Raw genomic sequence first — 27,973 nt, 5'->3', positions numbered from 1 at the left:
TCTGGCCCTGCTGTGCCTTCAGAAGACAGCATGAGGGGAATGAGTTATAAGGTGATTGTAGAGAACTCCTACTATGGAGGAGAAATATATTCATCTAATCTGAACACTCTGCACCCCGCTGTCACACCATTCACTCATCTCTCATAAAACCTCTCTGTGTCATAACCTCCCCTCACCGGGCCCATTCATCACCACACTATCCTCTAATCTCTCCTGTTCTCTCCCCCTGTCTCACTCTTTCTGTCTCTCTCTCTATCTCTCTCTCTCTCAGCTATTATCTCATCAGTAATTCCACCCATGCCCACCCATGAAAAAGAGAAGGGAGAGCTGTCTCTATACAAACAGTATTACAGTACACTGTAAGAAAACGGAATGTAACCCTGAGAGTTTAGAAATTGAGCCTTACAGGTCCCTTTTTTATACCCTTTTATACACTTAACACTCCGGATTTTGCTAGGTTGAAGTCTCTCCTCTGCCTTGGGCATGATGGTATGGCTTGGCGTGCAATGGTGGACCACCTGCCGTGAACAGAGGTTCATTATGTAATTATGTAATACCTGCTACATGGCAAACATAAAACAGCCTACAGCAGAATGGAGCTGTTTTAGTTATTCATTTCGACATGGGTAGAAATAAGGTTATAGGGTGGAGGAGTTTATTCCTGAATCCTGGGATTTTTTAACCACATATCCACATATACACACACAGGTGTCACCAAAGCAGGGAGTGATCAAGGCATCTTCCACGATTAGCAGAATCTTCTCATGGCCACGCACGTACGCACACACGCACGTACGCACGTACGCACAAACGCACAAACGCACAAACATACTGGGTATTTCACGTCAAAGACCCTCAAATTGATATGTATTCGACCCCTATCTGAAAATATTTTGTGCCATGGACCCCCAAAATATTTCAAAAATATAGTGAAAACAGCCAATCTACATCTTGTGAGCTTGTAGATCAGCTATTTTCAAATAGCCGATGTATATAGTGGTTAAACTGATTTTGATGCTATATCAACTTATTTTCCTGGGGACCCCATGGAACCCCCTCAAGGACCCCTGGGGGACCCCGAACCCCACTTTGAGAACCACAGGGATGGATGAACCTATGACATTGTTCTAAGGTATCGATCAGTTTGCTCCAGGGTGAAGCCCACATTGGCAGCTGCCTTACATTAGAAGACAAATAGAGGAGTCATCAGTCTATTGAATAATTAATTGCTGCAAATCCCAGGGGGTGGCTTTTGTTTTTTTTAATCTTTTTTTCTTGTACAAAAATAGCTTCAGTTGTGGAGTAGATGATAATTTCCTCCATGTATTATTCATGCTAGACCTACGGCCATGGACCTCGGACAATGTGATGGGAGGGAGGGGGGGTTGTATGCCAATGTTTGTGGGTGAAATCTATGTGATATTGATGCAATGTGTGACTGCTATTCGCTCACACAGAGGGACCTGTGGCCTGGTCTGAAATGTAGACACGCACAGAGGTGGACAGTAACTAAGTACATTCATATGTGGAAGCACATGACAGCAATGCATTGATATTAAAAAGGAAATGAACTTCATAATTTGTACTTTTGAATACTTGAGTATTTACTTTGTCGACCACTGACTGTGTATTCCAAATACTGCCTATATCACTGCCTTATAAAGACGGATTGTACTTCTGAAAGAATCCTTGAGTATCTTCTCTCAGGGCTGGCAGTTTTTTGTTGCTGCTGAAGACGGGACGCCATCACAGTGACTACCGCCCCCCCCCCCCTCTCTATCCCTACAGGCTGATTTATACTTCGTTGCGCACCAGTGTTGCACAACGAAAATAGCCGGTCTCCAAGCTCCCAATGCGCCGCGCTGCGATGCGTTGTGAGCTTGTAGTTTGGCTATTTGCGGTGCACGACATGTCACACAACTGAGTATAAATCAGGCATTAGAGGAGTAGTCTACAGTGACAGCATATTCACTGAAGCATCCACATAAATCTGTGATCCATATTTAATGTTTGCAGACAGATGTCTACCCCTCTCCTCTCCTCTCCTTCCATCTCTCTTACAGTGTTGCAGTATTTAGGCTTAGGCCATACGGTATTTGCATACAGTACATGAAAGGTGCAGCACAGATTGCACTGTAAATGGCGCTCACAATCTGTGTGAAATTAAAGGAAGACTTAATAGATACAATCAGTGAATAGGACTGTATCTGTGCTCTTTTTTTCAATTGCACCATGAAGAATAAGAAAATATCATCATGGACAGTCCCTCCAAAAAAGCAATAAGTGATCAAAGGCCTCAGGTTATTTTGCAAACATTTGAGCTCAGTCTCATAAAAATGACGAGCTGACAGGGCACCCCAGTGGATCAGTGAGTATAAATAAGGCTGACCCCGGCTTGAATCCGGTGCTGCATGTCACCCCCTCCAGGCTTTTCTGTCTTTCTCTAACTGTATCTACAGTATCTGAAATGAAAAGCCAAAAATAAATCTTAAAAATAAATACTGACAAGCTGACAAGAAGCTTCATGCCAGCAGTCAGTCACCCGGCACAGCGGGGAGGGAAATGAGTGTGTACGTGCGTCCGTGCATTGTGCTTGTGCGTGTCTATGTGTGCGTGTACTTTATATTTTGCAGTTCACTCAGGTTTGCCAGGCTGTACTGTGTCACCTCAGAGTTTGTCCATCATCGTCACTCTGGCCCACAACCTTCTCCTCTCGTCTCCATCAATAATTGATTGATTCCGGCCCTGTGAACTACAGTTCCGTAGCGATGTGGCCTTTTTCTAAATGTAGTAATGAGTCCTTCCCTCGCTCTGAGAGCACACACAGCAGACCTTGCACTATTTGGGTCCACAAAAATACTCACACACACGCACACACGCACACACACACACACACACACACACACACACACACACACACACACACACACACACACACAGCAACGACATGCTACTTAATGAGTGCGCGGACTGCCTCACATGACTCTCCTCTCTCTGCCCTTGGTTTCCTGTCTCTTTGCACTGATGCAAAGCATAAAAATGCCCCCCAAATGTCTTGTAATTGTAGCTACCAACACAGCTTAGATGCCACTTTCTTTCATAGAATTCAAAGCTCCAACCAAAGTCAGACAATAATTACACAATACACAGAAAAAAGAGAACGCTTTGCTTGCAAAAACTCCACAGAGTGGGGCCATCTTAATTGTGTTGGTTACTGTTTGTGTACTGCAAATGTACAGGTTCGGGGTAGGCTGCCCTAGCGCGTCTGATATCTGGTCTAGAGGGGTGGGTTCAAAATCTCAGCAGAGAGAATCCGCCGGATCCCATTGGTTCACCAATCTGTGCAGCATTGAGAGCCCTGACGTCACAACATTTGGAGCGACGCCCACTGCACTCTGGTTGGTTGGGGAAATCACCCACTTCCTATGCCAGGAACGTCAACAGGCTGGTCCAGGCTCTTATTTTTGAGCAAAACGCGAAGGAAAATAAAAGCCTGGAGATCGAGGCTAGGTTCGGGGTGACAAAGCTCGGGGTGACAAACTCAACATCCGGGGACCCTGTTATTACGGACCCCCAGCTGCAGGTCAAGAGTGTGATATATACCTCGGGAGCTGTTAGTATACCAGAGTGGCCTGCTTCAGTAAAGCCTACACTTCATAAGAAAAGAATACATTTATTCATTCTCAAATTCAATATCAGCATTATTTGTTCAGGAGCTTATTGTTATTTTGGTTCTAACCAATCAGGAATCGGTGCCAAATTTGCACTGGTTCTCAGTACCCATCCCTATTTAGAATGTTACATAAATGTATTCCCCCATACAGTACAAGTGTGTACTTAGATGGTTCGAAGTCAGTGAATCATGATCACTATTAGGGCTGGGCAATTAACTGAAAATATATCAAAACCGATATTTAGAATCAATAACCGACATAATCTTGTTCATGTAGGTTAATCGATTAATCGAGGATTCGAATAGACACGAAATAACTCCAATAGATTTTAGAATATAATCAGATATAATCAACTAAATCCATTAGTCTGTACCATACTTTCTTATGCAGAAATAGTGAAAATAGGCGATCTACAACTGCAAGCTTGTAGATCGGCTATAAAAAAAAAAGAAAAGAAGAAGAATCGATCATTAATCGTAATCAAGGGAAAAGCTTTAAATAATCGTGATATTGATTTGAAGTCATATCTCCCAAACCTAATCACTCTATAATCTTACATTGGAGTCGAGCAGGTCGATGCTGTCCAGGCTCTTGCTACGGTGAATGCGGCCTTTGATGCGGCGGAGAGACGGCTTCCCCTGGCTCATGGGCAGCGAGAGGGTGGAGGAGGCGGCCATTGCCATAGCACCAGCACCACCCGTAGCACCTGTTGCTCCAGCTGAATCCCCAGCAGCATCTTTAGTGGTCTCATCTTCATCTGTGGGCACCCTGCAATAGAGGCACAGACAGAGAGAAAAAACCTGCTTTAGTATGGATGGATGGAGACTCTCACTCTGACAAAGCAAATGGCACATACTTTCGCTAGGAACATTTTATTGTAGTAATAGCCTTGGTTTTTTAGTGACAAAGCAAATGCCGGTTTTCTTTCATAGCACTTGGTTGCAACACTTTTTTTGTGACAAAGCAAATGCCACATACTTTCGCTAGGAATATTTTATTGTAGTAATATCCTAGGTTACATGGGCAACAGACTAATAAAGGGTGTGTTGGAGCATAGCGGTGTGCAGACTCGGTTTCCTTCTATAGCACTTGGTTGCAAAACTTTTTTAGTCTCTGTTCCATATTCACTGACTGAAATATTACAGAGCTGCCCATTTTTATTTACAGTGCAAAGATACAGGGTTATATTTGGTTATATTAACACACTTTTTATGAGACTGTACAAATGGTAGAAACAAGTTTGACGGTCCATCGACTGATGTTCCAAGATTTAATAGACATCTGTTAATACCACGCCATAGACTAGCCTTACTATAAAGTGTAGTTTCATAAGCTTTGAACAAACGATTGATTATTAATTATTTGTATTTATTTTAGTCAACTAATACAAGTATGTTTAAACTTAGTAACTTACGTAACAAAAATACTAATTTCCATGAGATTACAAAACCTTGACCATCTCCAGCCAATCACGAAACTATTCTGACCTATTGGTACCACTTTTCCTCTTGTTTGCCATCACTGCTCAAGCTCAAGCTGCCAACTCGAAACTAGTTACCAGTGTTACTGGTGAAATTGTAGTTCTTGTGTATTTTGCACCATTAGGTATTCTTGTATCCATTACTTTTTTCTCATTTATCAAACTTTTGATCTAATTTAATTATGTTCAACTCATCAAATTTCATACAAATACATTGAATAAGTGAAACAGTACACACCCAGCAACCTTGAAAAAAATTAAACAAATAGGCACCATAAAATAAGTCCCTTGTGGTCTCAGAATTATCAAATGACTGCCCAGGACTATAGCCAGCCATACTTTTTCCAAATAGCAGTGAACAAAGCATACACTGTCAGACTCTAACTAAGAGGGGACAGAGGACATAAAGATGCCTAGAGGTGTGTAGAGGGACGTAACTTTCAACTTTAGTCTTATTTTTAAAGGACACCCTCCCCTGTCGGGTGTAGTGGCATTCAAGGCGAGTGTGAGTAATTGGGTTGAATGTCAGCATGTAGCCTGCGGTGGAAGTGTAGGTATGGAGCATCTGCTGGTGTTCTATTATATAATCCTGATTTTCTACTTAGCTCGCTGTACGACCGGAGTTGCTCCCGAAAAATAGCCGATCTACAAGCTCGCAGACGCATTGTGAGTTTGCAGATCAGCTATTTGTGGGGAACAACAACATCTTACGACGGAGCATAAAATAAATCTATTGTTTTACTGTACACGTACAGTAGCGTACAGACATAACAAATGCATGCTCAAAGCTCATTTCAATGCTGACCGGTCAGTCAAGCCTTATATCCTTGCTTTTGGGTGGAAACCTTTTATGTACAAAACTGTTACTTGTCAGAAAATGAAAAAACAATAACTCATGGAGGAGGCCATGAAAAGGAGGATGCTCTAATTTGTTGTAAACACGACTAGTAGACATGACATGGAGTCTAATAATGTAGAGGCTTTCCAGTCCAATTATTCGCTATCGATAGGAAGTTACTAGGTGTCAAGTTCACGAACGAAGCCATACAAATCGCAAAGTGGTGTTCAGCTAGCATACAAATCATCTTCAGTGACGTTTCGTGGATTAGACATTATCTTATGGCATTTTCAACCATTTTAACCCTATTTTAGATTTGAGCCATTCGAAAATCTACAAGCTCAGAATGTGAGCTTTCAGCACTTTGAGCTTGTATTATTATGGTGACATGAAAATGTTTGAGAACCACTGCTCTAACTGGTCTACAGACATACAAACAAAACCTGTTCTAACAAACAAACAAACAGCTAAGCGATGGTGATGACAATGCTGGAAGCAAAACTTTCACTTCTTTTTACAGAGCAGACATTAGTCTACTAATGAGACTAATAACAAATTAGCATATAATAATTAAGGGAAAATGTCTACTGACACTATCGCTAGTAAAATAAAAGTGGTTCTAAAAAATATTTGTGCCAAGGCTCACGAAATTGATATATTTGGCCACGGACCACCATCTGAAAATGTTTTGTGCCAGGGACCTCCAGAAGAGAAGATTTGTGTTAACAAAAAAAAACATTTTTTTTCTAAAACGTTTCAGTATTTGTCAAAAACGTTCAAAAATAGCAGCTGTACAAGCTGGCAGCACGGCACGAAGTGACTCACTGTGAGCTTGTATATCTGCTATTTTTGAATACCAGTAGCCAACGTATAAATGGATAAAGTGGTTAAAATGATTGTGATGCTATATCAATTGTTTTTACTGGGGACCCCCTGGAACCTCCCCAAGGACCCCTGGGGGTCCCCAGACCCCACTTTGATAACCACCGGTCTATGGGAATTTGGCTATAGCGAAAAAAGGCGAGATTTGGCAACATTTCACATTTTCCTTTAGGTGGTCATTAAAACAAATTCTTAATTGGGTCATCAGCAAGAAAAAACCTGCTCATGAATATTATGAATGAATGTGGGTCTTGTTTACCCTCTGCCACATGTGACTGCCTCAAAACAAAGGCTGCTGTGTCACTGGCATCCGGTGTGAGATTTACAATAGAGAGAGACCAGTGGTGGAAGAAGTTCTACCTAAGTAAAAGTAGCAATACCACATAACCACAATATAAAAATATATTACAAGTGAAAGGCCTCTATTCAAAATATATTTTGTATAAAAACATAAAAGCATTGGGATCAAAATACACTTAAATCTTCCAAAATCTTTCAAAAATAGCAGATCTACAAGCTCACATCGCGACGCGTTGTGAGCTTGTAGATCGTCTATTTTCAAATTGCCAAGTATTAAAAAGGTCTTAATCAAAATTTGAAAAGTAACTCGGAACTAAAGTTTTCAAATAATTGTAGTGGAGTAAAACATACAATATTTGCCTCTTGAGATGAAGTGGAAGAGAAGTATCAAGTATCAACAATGGATATCCTTAAGCAAAGTAGGATTTCCATTGGCATGGTACCACACCACACCACACCACACCGACCACCACAGCAGCGGTTTCCACTACAATAAAGTGGGTAGAGTGGTGTGTAAGTGGTACTGAACTGGTGCCTAAAAAGTACCCAGTCCTGGGTAGGTCTGAGCTAGGCCAAGCTGGGCCACATGCACAGGTGATTTGCATTTGTATACAGGGCAGTTGGCCACTCACCTACATTCCATTGTTAGGCAAAAATTTACATTACAAATGAGTGTGAATGACCGGAGTCTGCTACTCATACCTGTGGATTTGAGCAGGGGTACTTTTGTGTAATGGAAACAGTAGATAATTTGAAGCGGTGCGGTTCTGGTCTGGTATATGCTGGACTGGTCTGGTCTATAAGCCGTAATGGAAAAAGGGCAAGAGTACCTTAGAAATGGTACAGTACTTGAGTAAACATAGTAACTGTCCACCATGAGAGAGAGACAGTATGAACTTGTTGTAAAACATGCTCTAATGCTTGCCTGTAATGGTGTTTGACATGGGTACAAACAGGCCCTTTGTTTTACAGCACACCAAATGCTGGGAATAGCATTGAGTGCTTTGGTGACATTAATGCAATACAATAACGCTGACTAGGGGCACATGTCACTTCAGCTGGCTGATCACTTATTCAGGTATTTGTCACATGATGTATGCTAAAGCACTTTGCACCTCAGGCACGGCATTTAGGCCTCAGGTTATGTCAATAACTGTTTGTTGTCTTCTCTTTTATGACCATTAAACAGAATTGATTACAAAATGGGGTCTATTGAGGGGAGGTTCAATAAAAACTATTATCAAGGTAACGTTCTACTAGCTTCCTTTTTTTTTACCTGAAAATGTTGTTCTTTCTTTAGATTCCACTATTCCCTTTCTAACCACTTAAACCCTAGTATATAGATTTAGTGAACCGGACTTGAGTTGTCTCGATGCGTTGTGAGCTTGTAGATCTTCTATTTTTGGCTGAGGTTCAAGTGGTTAATCCCAGCACATATCACACTGTTTACAGTGAAACAACAAACTGTGACAAGGCACATCAATGGCAGCGTAGTGTGTGGGTGTGTAAACATCACTGCACCTCTGCATTCTGTCTCAGCAGCATGGCTTTCATTTCAGAGGATCAGCCAGCCGATCTGTTTCCTATCTCCTTTGATTCATAACAGACAAGCACATTATTCATGTAGTTGCTGCTCTGGATGTTCCAGTGATGAAATGTGGTCCCTTTGATGCCCAGGCCTGATGTAAGGTGAAGCTGGGCTCCTATCCCACAACCTCGTCCAGTGATTCTCAACCTTTTCAACCAAATAGACCTGTAAGAGTCCTTTTGGTTCCATTTGTACACCCTTGATATTACAAATCTGTAATTGCTCATTTAGCTGGGGACCCCCTGGCACCCCCCCAAGGACTCCCAGGACCTCACGTTGAGAACCAGTGAGATAACATATGGTCAATGCCCATGCAAGCCTGGATTTACACACAAAAACAGGAGACAAGCCAGAAAGCTACCACAGCGATACTATTTTCCTGATAACTGGGAGAGTAAATATAATCTCAGTTCTGAGTGAAAATTTGGCCTTTAGTGTTTTTCATATAAAAATGTTAAAGCTGCAGAGTAACGGAACTAATTACTGTAATGTATTTGACAGAATACTGCTGATGAAATCCACTGTAACCTAATGACAATAAAATATTAGTCCTTTAATATTATGGGAAGCTCTTCAGGCACTATTGAAGAGGGAAATAATATCAGATAAAAAAGCATACCGACTATGGAAAAAATTCAATTGGATTAATCATTTTTGAAAAAAAGTGGAGAGGGACCTAATGTTTTTTTAAGACATTTTTACCTAGAGAACAATTAAAAGTAGAATAGATACAATACACGTATATGTAGTATACAAGGTAGCGTACAAGCATCTTCATTTCTTTATAGTTACCACGCACTTTATAAACGGTGTGCACCGGAAAATAGGGCTCCCCCAAAGCCAGTGTGCAATTTAACCCTGACAAAAACAAAGCAATGAGAAGAAACACAAAGCATTAAGTCTAGTCACAGGAGAAGTTCATGAATATTATATGAGAATATGGCTAAAAATAAAGACTCTGGATTTTCACAGTCAGCAGCCAAGAATTACTGATGACCTCATCCTGGCACCGTATTATAGCCAAGTGCAAATAATACATCCTTAACCACTTGAACCCTCTATTCCTAGTAAAACGGAGTTGCAACTGTACTTGGTGTGCTCTTTTTTCCCTCCCCTCCAAATATCTTTGCTGAAAATAGCCGATCTACAAGCTCACAATGGGGTGCGTTGTGACGCATTGTGAGCTTGCAGATCTGCTATTGTCTGCGAATGTTCCCCCCAGAATAGGGACGCTGGGGCTGAGAACCCGTGTTCCAAAAAGCTGAAAGCGATTGTCTCTGTTCCAGACCAGATTGTTCACTTGGCTTTTACTTCATCTGACATTAGACACATTAAAGATCCAGCAATATTATACTGAGTCACATAAAAGTCCAACAATAACAAATAGGACCACACATTTTTAGAGACAGATTTGGGCATTTTTCTGTTTGCAAAAAGCTGTCTTGTGTATTAGACAATTGGATTATATGGACAACCTATGATAGACAACATCCAAATCTAATTATTAGGAAACTTGCTAATCATTAAAACTAGAGTTGTTCCAGTATCGGAAAAGCTGCTGATACTGCCTAAAATGCTGGTATCTGTATTGGCATTTGGCAAGTATACCAATCCGTTACCACGAAATGTATCACATGATATTTCATTTACAGTAAACTATTTTGTATTTTGAATGCTTCAGTTGATGTTGCACTACTGTTTTATACTCTTACTGTGCTATTTACGAGATTATTTTACTAACTTGCAGCTGTACTTTGAATAATGGATTTGTTATGTATTCCTAGATTTCTTTATTACATTGGTGTCAGATCGGTACTCTGTATCGACCGATACACAAGTTGTGAGTATCGGATCGGAACACCTCTAATTAAAACAGTGAAATGCTTAAATGTGTCATGAGCTCTGCTCTGGGCCCCATGCTATAGAGTCTCCTCTACAGCATGGATATGACCTGTGTGAGCAGTCAGTGAAAACTGATCCTTCACAGCTTGTTCCTTCACTTGACATTGATGCAACACAAGAGTCAGTCATGTACAGTGAAGCTAACTATGTATTAATATGCAGAGTTTTTGATTAACATAATGTTAATTCCTGTCCCCTGTGCAGAACAGTTTATCAATATCAAAAGAACTGTATGTTTAAAGATTAAGCTGTAATGGCCAGTGAGTCAGCAAAAGCAAGTCTGGTTATTGTGCGTTAAAGCCAGGGTCATCAGTAGCATGCAGCATCTTCCTCTTACTGAGCCTATGAGGTATTGGGCTGTGACAGCTCCTCAGCGCACAGTGTGCACTTTGCAGAACAATGGTCTCCACTTAGCAAAGACGACAGCGGTAAGAGCAGGTGTGTCTGATCCCTGACACCTCTCTGACAAAGCACGCAAAGCTCCTGGAGGAGGGGAAGAACACTAGGCGAACACCAGGCAAACACCAGGCACACATTTCAGACAAAAGCATACAGTACATTTTGTACAGTACATGGACTACTGCTGTGGACACTAATGCACCAGGACGGTTGCCCATAGGTTAACTGCTGATAGATGGTATATTGCTCATTATACTTTCTTTCTGTTGATTGACTACATGTATTATCCAGCTGGCTGACAATGTACATATACTGTACCACCGTCCACTGTCAATCTTAATATATATCCATTTATTAAACAAATATTAATGTTCATAAAACTGGTGATAGATTATACGGTACTTATGCCCATATTATATTTATTAATAGTTTATTAATTTCGTTAACCCAGTCAGTCCAACTGCGAATGTCTAGATCAGACTTTTGAGCCTACCTATTTGTCTCCATTATATCTTTACTCTTATTTTAGTGTATCTTGTATCTATCCCTTGTAACTACTTACTGCGGTGCAGAGCCTTTTATTAGAGAGATATGCCATCTCCGTTCACTTCATCAGACCAGGTCTTCTACAGAGGCTTCTATTGGCGAATAGGGACAAAGCCCTGAACCGGAGGTTTAACGAATGCACTGGAGTCATGAGCGTATGTCACTATTTTGAGTTACATGAACCACATGACCGGCACTGTTTTCTGCCCCCGGGTTTGCGTAACTCTCTAATAAATGGCTCTGCTGCGGTGTCGACACCTGAATTTCCCCATGGGGATCAATAAAGGTCAACCTACTTATGTACTTAAATGCTAATATGCAATGCATGCACACACATACACAGGCGTGACATGTTGGGTGCGTACCGAGAGCGCACTCACGTATTAGTTTGTATTGGCCAGTGTGCTCAGTGCTATATATCCAAATGCACCCAATTGTCTTAGAGAGGAAAATAACGAAGTCGATTGTAAGGGAGCCGGTAGAGGGGTAGAGACAGTCAGAGTCAAAGACAGAGAGAAAGTCCAAAGTAGTGGTGAATAAAGAGCATCATGGGAGCAGTTTTAACATATGGTTTAGCCGTCCTACTGATTGCTGTGCAGCTGGACGTAACGAGCATGCATCATTCTGCTCTGGGCCCCATGCATCACACTCCAGGGGAAACAAGAACAACATGACATATTCCATTTTATCTCTAATTAACTTTGAAATACACCTCGTAACCCCCCCTCCACACACACACACACACACACACACACACACACACACACACACACACACACACACACACACACACACACACACACACACACACACACACACACACAGAAAAGGCTATTAATGTCTAACATGATGTTCGAAAACAGTGGTTTTAAAAGTGGGGGCCGTGGCCCCCAGGGGGACGCCAAGGGAGCCACGTGGAAAGGAGAGGAAAAACAACAACACATAAAAGTATATATATATATATATATATACATATATATATATATATATATATATATATATATATATATACATATATATACACACACACACACTCACTCACTATATGTATATATATATGTATATGTATATGTATATATATATATATATATATATATATATATATGTATGTATATATATATATATATATATATGTGTGTGTATATATATATATATATATATATATATATATATATATGTGTGTATATATATATATATATATATATATATATATATATATATATATATATATATATATATATATATATATTTATGTGTGTGTGTGCGTGCAAAACCCTGGTGACAGCCACCTGGGTGGTGAAGGATTGAACTCTTCCCTGATAAAGGGAGGTGGACCAGACAAACCCGACAGATGGACAGACCGAGACACACACACACACACACACACACACACACACACACACACACACACACACACACACACACACACACACACACACACACACACACACACACACACACACACACACACACACACACACACACACACACACACACACACAGTATATTGTATACATATAATTAATTTCACAATAGAGGGGGACATAGCCATCGTCTATGGCTACTTGGGGGTCTAAGGCTATGGTCTATGGCTACTTGGGGGTCCCTGTCACGGAAAAGTTTGGGTCTAAAAAATTATCATAGTATGGTGTTGAGAAAAATCAGTGTTAAAAGGAGAAGCGTGTGATTAATTGCAGGTATCAGGGAGAGTGAAAACCCTGGTGACAGCCACCTGGGTGGTGAAGGATTGAACTCTTCCCTGATAAAGGGAGGTGGACCAGACAAACCCGACAGATGGACAGACCGAGAGATTAGGCATTTAGATGTGTATCAAACAAGGCAAGCCACCGGTCACATCCGACTACTGTCTGACTCCTGTGGAGATGATGCACGATCGGCCTGCATTAGGCATTAGGCATCTAAATCACTCGCTGGTTCCAAAGCACAGACAGCACACAGACGCATACAAAAAAAGCAAACACACAAACGCACACTGACAAACCTTGAAGCACATCAAATTGTATCTATTGGCAAAGAAGATGGATATACAGTACTAGCTAATATCACAGGTCCTGCCTTTCAATACTGGGCTTTAAATACTGTACATGCTGTTATTATGTGTGTGAAGTGAACTGTGAACTCATCCAATACGGAAGGGAAAGTCCTTAAGAAATATGTATGTATGTATCAACAAAAGCATAGTGAGGAAAAGCCATTACAGTAGCTGTGGTACTCTATTGGTCCATGTTCACCAATATAAGTTTTGGGATTGTAGGCCACTGAACATCTGTTCTGCATCTGCAGGATATCCAAGGACACCTTGCTCTCCTAGTGTGCTTGCGGATCTGCTACTTAAAAAAAGAAAAGAGGGAAAGAAAGGCTCTAACATTAAAATAAAAGCATAAATAGCTGATCTACAAGCTCAAACCCATCACTATGCAGCTATTTTCGGCCTTAAGTGGTTGATGTACAGAGAAGTGCACAGAGAAGTGCTGGCAGGCACTGTGCAGTGTGTGCACATTAACTACATCTACAGGACCTCTGAGATCTCTGCTGGTCTTTGTTTATATCCAACAAAATCCATAAAATGTGATTAAGGTAATGCGTTAAAGAATGAGAACTGACAGATAGACCGTGGTAGAGAGTGAGAGCTGGGATTCTCTTACCTCATCCATTAGAGGAGCACTTATTTAGACTCTCTGAGTGAAAAACACGCAGTGTAATTAACTGGCCAGTGTCTAACATATTGGCAGGACAGAGATAAGAATAGAGTTCATGCCTGGGGTACTTGGCAGCAGCACATGTCATATAACTGTACAGTTGTGAGTCACAAAGGGGCTTTTGACTTGTTTCACGGTTGGGTCATGGTTCCTCCACTGTCGTTGTGTGAATATGTGTGTGAATGTGTGTGTGTGTGTGTGCGTGCGTGTGCGTGTGCGTGTGCGTGTGCGCGTGCGCGCGTGTGTGTGTGTGTGTGTGTGTGTGTGTGTGAATGGGTGAATGTAACGCACATTGTAAAGCACTTTGGATAAATGCACCATTTACCTTTTACTCAGAATTGTCATGCAAACTTGCACGATAGATTTGGTTCCCTATGACAGAGCTTCTTAAAGTGGCGTCCGGGGACCCCCAGGGGTCCTTGGGAGTGTTGAAGGGGGTCCCCAGCAAAATGAGTTAATATAGCATCTAAATAAAACTACTTTAACCATATTTACATCGGCTATTTATAAGCAGATCTACGAGCTTCTAGATCTGCTTCTAGATTTTCAAACAAATCTTGAAAAAATGTGAAGCATTTTGAATATTTTTTAACAATACAATTCTTGTATGGGGGGTGCCTGGCACAAAATGTTTTCAGATGGGGGTCCGCGGTCAAATACATATTCATTTGGGGGTCCTTGACATGAAAAAGGTCGAGAAACACTGCCTTAAGAGACAAAAGTGGATCCCTGCATGCCACGGCATCCTTCTCTATTTGTGGGCATGTGGTGATGGATGCCATCTTGTCAGCCTCTTGTGAGACCATGACATCCTCCAGTCACTGGTGGCCGAGAGCATCTGACTCAGCAGATTCTAAAAGTCACTGCCCTTTCGTCTGGGTCTGACTGGCATGACCTTTGTTGCCCTCACAGTTACCAACAAGCTTTTAAACTTCTAGCCCAGTCCATACAGTATTTACTGTAGCATCAGCGCTATTGTAATTCTTACTTACAGCAGTGGTTCTCAAACGTTTTCATTTCAAGGACCCCCAGTTTGATACTCATTAAGCCACAGACCACAATTTGATACCATTTCGATCTTGGAGACTGGGACCCTAATCTACACTGTAAAATGCTCAGTGTTAATTTAACTCTGAGAGTTACAGACCTGTAAGGAACTATTTAGTTTCTAACTATCAATCATTTAGCAGGGGACCCCCTGGAACCCCCTCAAGGACCCCTGGGGGTCCCAGGACCCCAATGTGAGAACCACTGACCTACGGTGCAGTACATTGTTTGTATGGATGGCTGCAGGGTTACATTACATCAATCAATCAATCAATCAACTTTATTATCACAACACAATTACAGGTAACAGTGAGGTGAAAGTCTTTATGCTGGCTTTCACGTTTGCAGCTCAAGGAGCAAAAGAAAACAAGATGAGCACAAAAAGCCTGAAAATAGCAGCATGTTAAGATCAGTATCTTGTCATTTAAAGAGGCCTTAAATCACATGTAGTGCATTCAATATAGTGCATGTCAATATCATGTTGCTTACTATCATACTGTAAACACAATAGCAAGTGTTTTATGAATTAACTTTAGACATAATAACTAAATTAATCTAATCTTGTGGTCAGGTCATTGTGTTATATACTATGTACTATATACTGTACTGTAGAACTTTGGTGGTGTTGTACAGCCAACAGGGCATGATTACAATCATGCTTAATATATACTTTGTTGCACAACAGCTTCATATGCCGAAATTAGCCGATCTACAAGACACGTGAGCTTGTAATTTGTTCCTTCAGCATAACCCACCTAAGAGGAGATTACAACTGTTATCCCAAAGTAAGAACATGTCACTTAGTAATGGACAGGAACGTTGAATGAACACATAAACACACATACACACAAGAACATGCATGCATGTGAAACATGTTTTTTTCCGCATGCTGCACGAACTGGTCACCACTGTACCTGCTGCTACTTTGTTTTATCCAGCCTTATGGCATCATATTATGCACACACCTGCATATGATGCTCATGTTTCTAAATAAAATGCACACACCTGCATATGATGCTCATGTTTCTAAATAAAATGCACACAACTGCATATGATGCTAATGTTTCTAAATAAAATGCACACACCTGCATATGATGCTACTGTTTCTAAATAAAATGCACACACCTGCATATGATGCTCACGTTTCTATATAAAATGCACACACCTGCATATGATGCTCATGTTTCTAAATAAAATGCACACACCTGCATATGATGCTCATGTTTCTAAATAAATTGCACACACCTGCATATGATGCTAATGTTTGTAAAATAACATGTACACACTTGCATACAGTATGATGTTAATGGTAACTGGTAAATGGTGCATATATATAGCACTTTTATCCAAAGCGCTTTACATAGGTTGTGCATAATAATAATGATTATTATTAATTGCATTTTTATGGCGCTTTTCTATGTATTCAAACTTACTCAAAGCGCTTTACAATGGTTGGTTCATTCATTCATACATACAGGGGGTGGGGACATTGGGAGGTGAAGCGGCGAACAGTCGACGCCATCGTCCTCACTTTTCCCACATTCACACACCAATGGTGGCAAGCTAGCGCCGACCAACTCATTGGAGGCAAAGTAGGGTTCAGTGTCTTGCCCAAGGACACTTCGACATGTGGACAGGAGGAGCCGGGATTCGAACTACCGACCCACGGATCATTGGACGACCTGCGCTACCTCCTGAGCCATAGCCGCCGACATTACATTCACCCATTCATACAGTACACCGATGGCGGAGGAAACCATGCAAGGCAGCAATTCGGGGTTCAGCGTCTTGCTCAAGGACACTTCTCTCTCTACGTCGTCCTCAGACGAGCCCTCCATCGGAGTCTCCAGTCGTCTCGGTTCTCCATACATCTGGCCAGCTCCTTTGTGCTTTCTGCACCAGCATCTTTCCTTAGTACATCCACGTAGGTAGGTGTGGGAGGTCCTCTTGATCGATGCCCGTGTGTTGGTTCCCACAGTACAAGCTTTTTGACCGGGAATTCTCGGTGCCGGGGGCAGTGGCTGGCTAGTCTCATCCTCCTGACTTCTATCTTTTCTGATAGAAAACTTGGTAGTGCCCCGTACAGTTGGTAATGTGCTTGTTGGTAATGTGCTCGTCCTGGTTGATGTTCAGTACCACACGTAACATTCTGGTGTAGCACCCGTCCAGGGACTTCTGTAGGGCTTGCTTTAGTGTCCAGCATTCACAGCCGTAGAGGAGAACGGACTCCACAGTTGCAGAGAAGAAAATGATCTTGATGCGTCGGGGGAGGTTGGATTTCCATACACTGGTCATGCCATTAAGAGCTCTCCAGGCAAGTGCTTTTCTCACCTTTAAGGTCCTTTTCTGTGGAGCCGACCCATGCGCCCAGGTATTTAAAGTCACTGACCTCCTTTAGCACAGTGCCTTCTGTTGTTGTTAGGGGCGGATGTTCTTGGGGGGTGTTATAGGTCATGACCTTGGTTTTCTTTGCATTTAGCATGAGGCCAACCCTAGCACACTCTAACTCCACTCTGGACAAGAGCTCCTGTGACTGCTTTACGTGGTCAGATAGCAGGCGGATGTCGTCAGCGTAGTCCAGGTCTGTCAGGGTTTCTGCAGGGTGTCTCGTTGACGTTCTGGGCGTGATAGTGAAGCCGAGCTCATGCTCCCTTCCTTTCATAGCTTGTCTCAGAGCATAGTCCAGTGCTGTTATAAAAAGGAAGGGGGCTAGGGTGTCACCCTGCAGCACTCCGGTTTGGATGTTGAACTCCTCGCTGTTACCGTCGGCCGGGCGTTGTCACTTGGGCTCTCGTTCCCGTGTACATGGTCCCAATGGCTCGGAGTAGGTTGGGAGGAAAATCGTAGGCTTTAAGTATTCTCAACATCATTCCTCTGTGGATAGTGTCGAAGGCCTTCCTGAAGTCGATGAGCTATGAGCTCTGGGCTAAGGTGGTTCTCTCCTCTCGGAATCCGTTTTGGTTTTCCCCGAGGTGGGGGTCGATCGCACTCCGTATCCTGTTCAGTATCATGCGGTTGAACATTTTCGCAATGATACAGGTTAGGCTGATACCACGGTAATTGTCAGGCTTTGAGAGATCCCCAGATTTTGGTACCGGGATGATGTGTGAGAGAGACCATATTTCTGGCATGATGTTTTCCATCAGAGCTTGGTTGCAGATCTCCAAGATGACATCATCAAGATTGCAGTTCTTGATTACCTCTGGAGGAATGCCGTCAGTTCCAGCACTCTTCCCCTGCCTCAGGGAGGCTTTGACCGTGGCAAATTCCCCAGCTGTGAAAGGGCCCTCGTCAATGTTGAGATCCCTCAGGACTGCTGGTATTTCCTTCTCGGCATCTTCCACTGTCTGGTGTGTACCAAGAAGGTTCCTGAAGTGAGTTAACCAGGTGGTCACTCTCTCTTCTGGGCTGTTTCCTGCAACCTGTCCCTCTTTCGGTCCTTTCCTTCCACACATCTCATTGATCACCTTCCATGATTCGCTGTACTGTTGTTCTCCCTGAGCAGCTTCCACTCTGCGGACCTTTTGCATCAGCTCTCTGATTTTGTCGTACTCAGCAAAGAGAAGTCGCTTGGCCTCCTTCAGTGTCACGCGTTGTTCTGCGGACGGGTCTTGACCAGCTGCGTGGCGTGCGTCCTCCACTTTTTGACGTGCTGCTATGACATCCGGGTGTTTCGATCTCGCAGGGCTTCTGGTCTTCTGCATCACCGGTACACACCTCGGTCTTGCTGCCTCGTTTGCTTCCATGAACTTCATGTGCACTGTTACCATGTGTAGCCACGGGGAGGCACTGCAGGAGTCTTAACGGTGGAGCGTCTTTGTACCGGCAGAAGACACTTGGACACTAACTCTGGGGGAGCCCGGGATCGAACTGGGAATCTTACGGTTCCCATCCGGCCGCTCTTCCCTGAGCCACTGCCGCACCAGTGCAATGCTGATGTTTGTAAAACAACATGAACACAACTGCATAATGATGCTAATGTTCTAAATATCATGTATATACCTGCTTTCATATATTCTATCTGTATATATGGGACTATAGTTATTTGTTCTATTCAATCTGTTTTCTACAGTATCTCTTTCCCTTTGCTCTCACTCTAACTCTGCCCTCTCCCTTCTCACAGAATATTACAAAATGATGGATCGCGCACGATAAAAATAGGTTTCACCCACTGCTTTACACCTGTAAACCTGTGATGTGACTAAGTATTTAGTCACATCATATTCCCTAAGTATTTTAAAGCTGTCAACAGTGAGGTTTCAAGGTGGAATGACGTGTGTGTGTGTGTGTGTGTGTGTGTGTGTGTGTGTGTGTGTGTGTGTGTGTGTGTGTGTGTGTGTGTGTGTGTGTGTGTGTGTGTGTGTGTTTGTGTGTGCATGCGTATGTGTGCGTGCATGCGTGCATGTGTGTGTCAGGGAGAGGGAGAGAGAGAGTTTTATTACTGATTAACGTGACATGACTAGTTCTCATCCCTGTGCTGGTCGCCTGCTGAGTTAACTAATGCACAGCCTTGTCAGTTTGGGTGAGATTACAAATTAGTTCCATCAACTGGTTAGTGAACCAAACCAGAGTGTGTGTGCGTGTGTGTGTGTGTGTGTGTGTGTGTGTGTGTGTGTGTGTGTGTGTGTGTGTGTGTGTGTGTGTGTGTGTCTCGGGTGGAGCGGGGTTGTTGTGTGCGTGTGTAGGTTGTGTCTGTGTTTGTGCGCACAGTATAATTCCCAGTGCTCATTTCAAACCCAAATAACACTGAGGACTTTACTCTCTCTCTCTCTCTCTCTCTCTCTCTCCCTCTCTATGTGCGTGCGTGCGTGTGCACATGCTTGCCTGAGGTGGTTGTGACTTTATTATGATGAGTGTAGAAAGGCTGGTGGTTCACATTGAAAAGAAAGTTCTATTCTTGTCTCTCGTGTGAGGAGCAAAAAGGCCCAGGGATGTGTTTGTGGGGCTGGGGGGGGATATGTGTGTGCCGTGGGGGTTGGGCAGATTGTAGTCCGGGTAGAGGGACATTGACTTTATGCATCATTAACCAGGTGGAGAGAGAGAGAGAGAACACCAGACGGAGTTGTCACTGTGTAGAGAGGAGCAGAGCAGAGTAGACATCTGGCAACACAATACAACAATACACAACAACACACATCTCACGCGCTCAATAGTACTAGAGGATCCACAACTTCAGCACATTATGTAAATACATACAGTAGCTACGGCTGGTTTAAAGATACATACTCAACTTAACCACATAAACTCTCGAGTCCATATTCTGGTGGCAAACATTTGACGAAAATAGCCGATCTACAAGCTTGTTGTGAGGTTCTGGATCAGCTATTTTCAGTGAAGATATTTGGTGTAGAGGGAAAAAGGAGTGGACCAATTTGGGGCCCTATCTTGGGCTAAGCCTTACCTGTTAGCCTTACCTGCTACCCGTGAATTACGCACAAGGCAGCTGGCACTGTCCCTAAACGGTATCTTACGGCCCCACTACCCGCTATACATTATGCCGCACACATGTTTGGGAAAGTGCATAGTGGATTCTAAAACCACCCGCTATGCCAAATTCGTTTGGTAGAGCGTGCCTGCACAACGGCACAACATTCAGAGGCTTCCTTTCTCCCAGTGGTGTGTTCTATCGCGGGGGTTTTCAACTGATTTTGACCCAGGGACCACCATCCTGACTTAGAGCAACCTGGGGAGCACCACTATTGTGTGTGGTGGGTCCATCATAGACCCACCCCACACAATAGTGGTGGGGGGTTCATGCACTACAGGGAGCTGGAGAAAATTGCTATAATATCAATATAATATCTAATAAAATACAGTGATTTTGTTTGAATATGATGGAATATGATTAAAGATTACTGTGATTATGGTAATCTCACATTTCATATCACACTAAAAAAATGTTTTAATGCATGGCCAGGGACCACCTGCAATACCTCCGCACCACCGGTTGAAAACCTCTGTTCTATCGTGTTATGCTATATACATAGTATGACGCGCAGAATCTTTTGAAAAAAAGCGAAAATCACGTTTAGTTGAAATTAAACATACAAATTATACTAAGATCCCCAGACCCAAGAACCCTACTCGGCAGTTTAAGCCATACTCGGCCAATTCCCAAGCGATTGTTAGAATTCAAAGTTCTCTATAATCTGTGAAGTGTCTATTTTCATTAGGTGTATAATCATGGTGTATATCATCAACAATCAAGTGTCGGGACTCGGGAGGCGGACAATTACGCAGTACGCACGCATGGCATGCTGATAGGCAATGAAAGACTCATGTTCCACTCACAATTTAGGTGGTATTTCAAATGCATTCCTTCATTATAAGATGATAGTCTATTCAAAGATAATGATTTGTGCCGCCCGTCGTGCATGATGCCATTCACTCCGTTCAGTTTGATTAATCCATTGCGCAGGAAATAACGGATTACAATAATATAACATTCTCTATAATCAGTAACATGTGGGTGGTAAATATGTTGATCAAATATGGTTTTATTCAACGGGGGAACACCCCTTGTGCCATGCTAAATCCCCAAATAGTGGGTTTAGCCACTCTTGGCCAAGATAGGGCCCAAAGTATACAGGGACTCCGGTCAAGTAAGTTATGTACAGGGTTTAAGTGTTAAAAGGAGCATGGCAATGCTTTTACATGTTTTAGCACATGGACTACAAATAATGTATACTTTAGATTACTACTGATTTTTATATTTTTGTTTTTTTCTTACCTTCTAGGAATCCCTTGATATCCTTTCATTACAGTACAGCATGGAAATTAACTTGCAGAGACTTGAGATACTGTAGGTATTAACTAATAACCCTCCGCCACCTTACCTTTCTTTCTTGTCAAAGTTAAGTTATTGTTGCGTGGGAATGCAAAGCACAGACTGATTTTAAAAGCCAGGCCTTATCATCTGAACGATTGATTTTAGAATCATATTTATGGGCAGTATCCAACAAATAACATTTGTCCTGATAATAGACAGAGCAGCGTCCAGTAAAAGCATACAAATGTAGACATAACAGTACTATCATAACACAAGGAGAGCCCTGCATGTGACTATATAGACAAAGTAGATCTGGCTAAAGCCAACCTGTCAGTGTGGACCAGCATGGTTACACTACCTCCACTCAATGTACACAACCATGTGCACTGTGGATATTAAAAGGCTTTTCCATGTCTCTTATTTGACACAACCCAGTGCATTTTCAAACACCTTATTCAAAACAGAAAATCAAATGTGGTACCAAAATTTGCATCTTTTCAATTTAATTAAGCCAAACACTTAATCATGAAGCTTTTTCTGCAACTGCACAAAACCCAACGCACTTAAGCCTATTAAAAGTGGTCGGAAGTGCATTGAAAAACTGACACACACACACACACACACACACACACACACACACACACACACATACACACACACACACACACACACACACACACACACACACACACACACACACACACACACACACACACACACACACACACACACACACACACACACACACACACGCACACACACACACACACACACACACACACACACACACAGTTGCACAGCTAAAAGTAAATAGTACTAAATGTGACACTGTCTGGCCCAGCCTCTCTCTCGTTAATATGTATGTCAGAAGTGATACAGTAATCTTGTTTTAATGCCTCCCCCCCTTACCCCCCCACACACACCATGACGCGGTGACCCCGGACGGAACGCGCCACAGCTCTTAAGGGAGCCGTGTCAACACAATGTCACCGCACAGCGCCTTGCACAAGACAGACTGAAACCAACAGAGGATTCCTGTTTCATTCTGCTCTTTTAATTAATACACACATTATGTACCCTTTTATCGACCGTTCCCATATATACTGTACATTCCCCAGGAATCAGCTTCAGGCATTCATTACAATAAACCAATAAGCCAATGCTTGTGGTTTTCACATTAAAGTAATGCCACTGAAGCTGGGGGGATTATGGCACATGCTTGATGTTAGCTACAGCACGTATGTGGATTACAGAAGGGGAGGCATTAGACATGCATAATGCATGGGGTCAGCCTACCTGTGGATTTATTGCTGAACTGCAAAGTCAATTTTTAAGATCACTGTATCCTAGGGGTGTCAAACTACGGATCCGGTCAGCAAAGGGGTCCTGCGGGATCATTTTGGTGCACTGAAAGCACCTTGCAGGAGGTTTTTACAGTCAACAAGACAAAGTCATTCAATGCCCTCTCTGTAAGCAATAACATTTTTGGTTTGTGTGCTGATGATGCATCTTTGACTGTCACCGAAGAGTTTGTGGAGTGCTGAGATATTATGTATGGTGCAACAGTTAATCAAACAATTTCATTTAATTGATTATAAAACAATAGATAATCAATAATAAAAAAAAAAGTCGATTAAAAATCAATCCATATTTTGGTTAATGATAGGTGAAAAAAGTTACAAGTTCACAACGTGTCACATGTGACGGGTTGTGAGCTTGTAAATCTGCTATTTTAACTATGTTTGCACGACACCGCAGCATGGTAAAATATAAAATAGGGCTTAAGTGGTTGAGTTGTTGAAATTACATTTTTTAATGTAAAAAATGTGCTTCTCGATTATTTGGTTATTCAAAAACAAATCGATAGAATAATCAATAAGAAAATAATCAATAGTTGCAGCCCTAATTTTAATCAGCAAAGCAGCCTAGAAATGGACAATGCCTGTGTAGTAATCAATACGGTTAATTGTATTACAGTCAAGGGACTCAACTGGCAATTTGATGCTCTTCTGTCCAGAAATCATATCGGTCCACTGAGCAGAGGGGCAGTGTTCAAATGTTTCTTTCAATTACGCTACGTACACTGTATGGAAATTGGACTATTCATGATGACAAAGTTGTTCCAGGCAGTGCTAGAATTGTGTCAGTACTCCGTACAGAGTACCACGTTCTGCTGATATTTGCCCACCTGAGCAAACGTATTACTTATTATTACACCCCCACTGACGTGGGGGTGTGTTTGGAAACGTAGGATGGTATTATTACGCTGACATGGCTTATACTTGGAATTGTCCGATGCTTTGTGAAAAATCAATAATGGTATCAAGTGCCTAACCTCAAATGAACAAAAACATATTGTTTTCCTCAAATGAACCAAAAAGTGTTTCAGTACATTTGTAGATCATCAGGCTCCTGAGTAGAACCATAAAAACAGCGTCATATGGACGCTCACTCTGTGGGTGCAATAGTTAATCGAACAAATCAATTTAATCGATTATAAGAAATGATAAATCTAAATAAAATAATGGAAATTAGATGAAAAATCTATAAGCTCACTTGCGACGCATTGCAAGCTTGTAAATTTGCTAATTTTGGCTAAGATATTTGGTGTACATGAAAAATGTGTACCAAGTACAGTTGCAACTAAGTATATAATCACTAAGTATAAAATGTTTAAGTGGTTAAATAATCAAACTAGAGCATTACAGGGATTTCTGATATCCAATTAAATTCCATTTTTATTATAGTGCCAAATCACAACAAGTTGTCTCAAGACACTTTACCCGAGCAAGCAAATATAATATGAGGTTGACACCCCAAACCCTGAGCCCTGTTATAACCACTTGAGCCCCCGCATCTCAGCAGAGATGATATAAGTCAACATGATATATAAGTCAACAAGCCTATTTTCACTATGTAAAAGGTTTGATCATTTCAGATAATTTAGTGACCAAATTATGGAGTTAATATGAAGTTGCTGAATAAAAGAATACAAAAAAGATACAGCACTAGACTAACCCATACACATGTCTACTCTGTTTACATGCCACAGTTAAATGTAAGTATTGTCTGATAAGCTATGAAGAACGCAGGGAGCAGGTGGTAAGTCTGGTTACAGCTGGCTGCGCGTGGTGAACAGTATGGATGGTTAATGAGATCAGACTTCAATATAGATGTAATTAGGTGGAAAGCCTGACATGTAAACACACACACACACACACACACACACACACACACACACACACACACACACACACACACACACACACACACACACACACACACACACACACACACACACACACACACACACACACACACACACACACACACACAATGAGAGGTGGATGAAAGGAGTCATCCAACATTACTCCTACACACAATGGTCTAAAGAACACTTGCATGGAGCTACTGATTGGAGACAGCAATAGAACTACAGTATAGTGGCACAATACAGCATGATGGCTGTCCTAGCATTAAGCATTTTAACATACGTAGTTTTAGTAATGGTTTGACTGACACAAACAACAAAATAAACGCAATACAGACAATACAGACCCGGAAGAAATGTTTTCAATGTGAATTCAGTTTTAGTTTTCAATGAATTCAGATGCCAGTGATGTTGTTTGACCAAATCGTCTCTGTCAGGTGGAAACCTCAAGTCCAAAACAGTTACAAAATGTGTCGCTTCGCGCCGCTTTTCAAGCTTGTAGATTTCGTGTGACGCTGTAGTATGATAGGGCAATAATTTACGAAAAAAAAAAAAAAGTTAAAATAATATGGAGATAAGAGGTTTCTGCCCGACAGCAACGAAATGTGCGTTGTAGTGAACACAACAGGTCTGTGACTGTTTGTTTGGCTTCCTCTTCCTCATCACTCAGCCTTGATAGTGCATCGTTAATAGCACACAGGAGGAGATGAGGACAGACACAACACGGAGGAGACAAATGTGTTCATACAGCGCACACAGACAAACGCACACAAACAGACACAAAGCACACTCTGCTCCCGCAGACATCACCACAGTCTGGCATTACACAGTTGTACTGCTCAACAGAAAAAGCATGCGATAGGACTGGAACACTTCCGTAAACAGCTACTCAGACCAACTTAGCATGAGAGTGTGAGAGACAGAGAGACTGAAAGACAGAGAGAGAGAGAGATATCCCTGTCCCTAATTTTCAGACCTGAAACACAGTGGCAATAAGGCTCGCTGCTCTTTTTATCTCTCGGACATGTTATGAGGTAGCAAAGTCTTACACAACAACATCCTCTCATCACTATCACCTCTCAGTCACACGTGCGCAGCATCCAAAGGTGTGCGCGCGCGTGTGCGCACACGCACACACACACACACACACACACACACACACACACACACACACACACACACACACACACACACACACACAGACATGTTTGAAGCGTGTCTCGCCTCCTACAGTACTCACCACAGCATCCTCTTAGTAGGGAGACAGTCTTTGTTGGAGGCTGTCACTCCCATGGCCATCTGCATCACCGTTATATATTTCTGGTACTTCATTTCTGTCCGCCACTACTTGCGCTTCTTCTAGGAATCCACAAAAAACACCACAGAACCAGCATAGGTGATCATTCATTGAAGTGTCTGTCTGTCTTGTCTGTCTGTTATTGTCCCCTGTCATCCACTGCCAGCAGTTACCGCTACATCAGCAGCACCAAAGCGCCATTTAAAGGTCTGACGGACGGACGGGGTGAGCGTTCCCCGAGGAGCTCAACAAAAGGTACCGCGCCGCCACAACCCATGTCTGCACTGACTACCTAATCCCATTACAGCTCAGAATAGATTGGCTAATCCATTGTTTTTGCCCGCTCAAGTGGCACTTCGCTGTGGGGCTAAAATGGACAGAGAGATAGAGAGAGACAGAGCCACGGAGAGGAGCAAAACCCAAGCAGAGATCAGCCGCGACGCCAGCAGCACCCAAACGTGTGTGAGGTAGGAAGGAGAGCGTGCGTGTGTTCAGCGGGAAGAGACAGTGAGAGAGAGAGAGAGAGAGAGAGAGAGAGAGAGAGAGAGAGAGAGGGCGTGCAGGGGAGTGAGGGGGGTTGGTTTGAAGGTAGACAGAAACAGCAAGAGAGAGAGAGAGGGGGCAAGAGAGCGGAGGAGGAAGGGACATGTAATGGTCTGACAGGAGTAGCCTACTTCTCGTCTCCAGAATAAATCTCAGTATTTCTGTTGCGTGGGAAGGAAAACAATACACAATACATGTTTTTTCTTCTGAGTGTAAACGAGAAGATGAGAAATGTTCATCAGGCTTCATGAGGTCCTGCCTGGAGAAGAGAGGAGGGGGAGGGGAAGAAGATGTACTGTAGTAGAGACTGGAAAGGAGGAGGGGGGGTGGGGGTGTACTGGAGGAGGTCCAACATCAACATTCGACCCTGTTCAATTTTAATAACAATTTCAAGCCAAACATCTTATCTATTTTTTTTAATCTTTTTTTTCACATGATGATATATTGTAGGTAACGGGGCCACGGTAGAAAGATATCAACAGCCTGTTAATGCACGCTGAAAATGTTTTCCAGTCAGAGAGACTTTCAGGCTAATTGCAACGTTTTTTACAGTGTAACCTCTGTGTACAGTATGCACCATCTGTCATTAACATGGCTGTGATTGGCTACACAAAATGACAACATTTGGCTACATTTGGTTGGATAATTGCAGGATGACATGTGCCACAATCTCTGAACAGACATAGGCTGAAGACGAGACACCCTGGGGAATACGAGAGACAGGGGCAGGTTTGCTTCTCATGTACTTACTGACCTCGTTGCTTTCATTTCAATCTC

At 42.4% G+C, this 27,973-nt stretch overlaps 1 protein-coding gene across 12 annotated transcripts in view; it reads right to left on the bottom strand.

Annotated features, from left to right (window-relative positions):
* tjp1a (tight junction protein 1a) overlaps nucleotides 1-26,840 on the bottom strand; it is a 128,913-nt gene extending 102,073 nt beyond the window's left edge. For 6 of the 12 annotated variants that reach the window (XM_084063512.1, XM_084063513.1, XM_084063504.1 and 3 more), the window contains exons 1-2: nucleotides 26,597-26,838; nucleotides 4,232-4,442 (exon numbers count right to left, since the gene is read on the bottom strand). In XM_084063512.1, coding sequence (XP_083919638.1) covers nucleotides 4,232-4,442; nucleotides 26,597-26,688 — 303 coding nt within the window. In that variant the 5' untranslated portion in view covers nucleotides 26,689-26,838. Of the gene's footprint in view, nucleotides 1-4,231; nucleotides 4,443-26,596 lie in introns of all 12 variants that reach the window. The other 6 variants (XM_084063503.1, XM_084063511.1, XM_084063510.1 and 3 more) reach the window with 3 other exon arrangements.
* Nucleotides 26,841-27,973: the final 1,133 nt, after the last annotated feature.

Source organism: Gymnoscopelus microlampas, assembly GCF_963454915.1.
Source record: "Gymnoscopelus microlampas genome assembly, chromosome: 1".
Lineage (NCBI taxonomy): Eukaryota > Metazoa > Chordata > Actinopteri > Myctophiformes > Myctophidae > Gymnoscopelus > Gymnoscopelus microlampas.
This window is presented reverse-complemented; position numbering and strand designations above follow the sequence as displayed.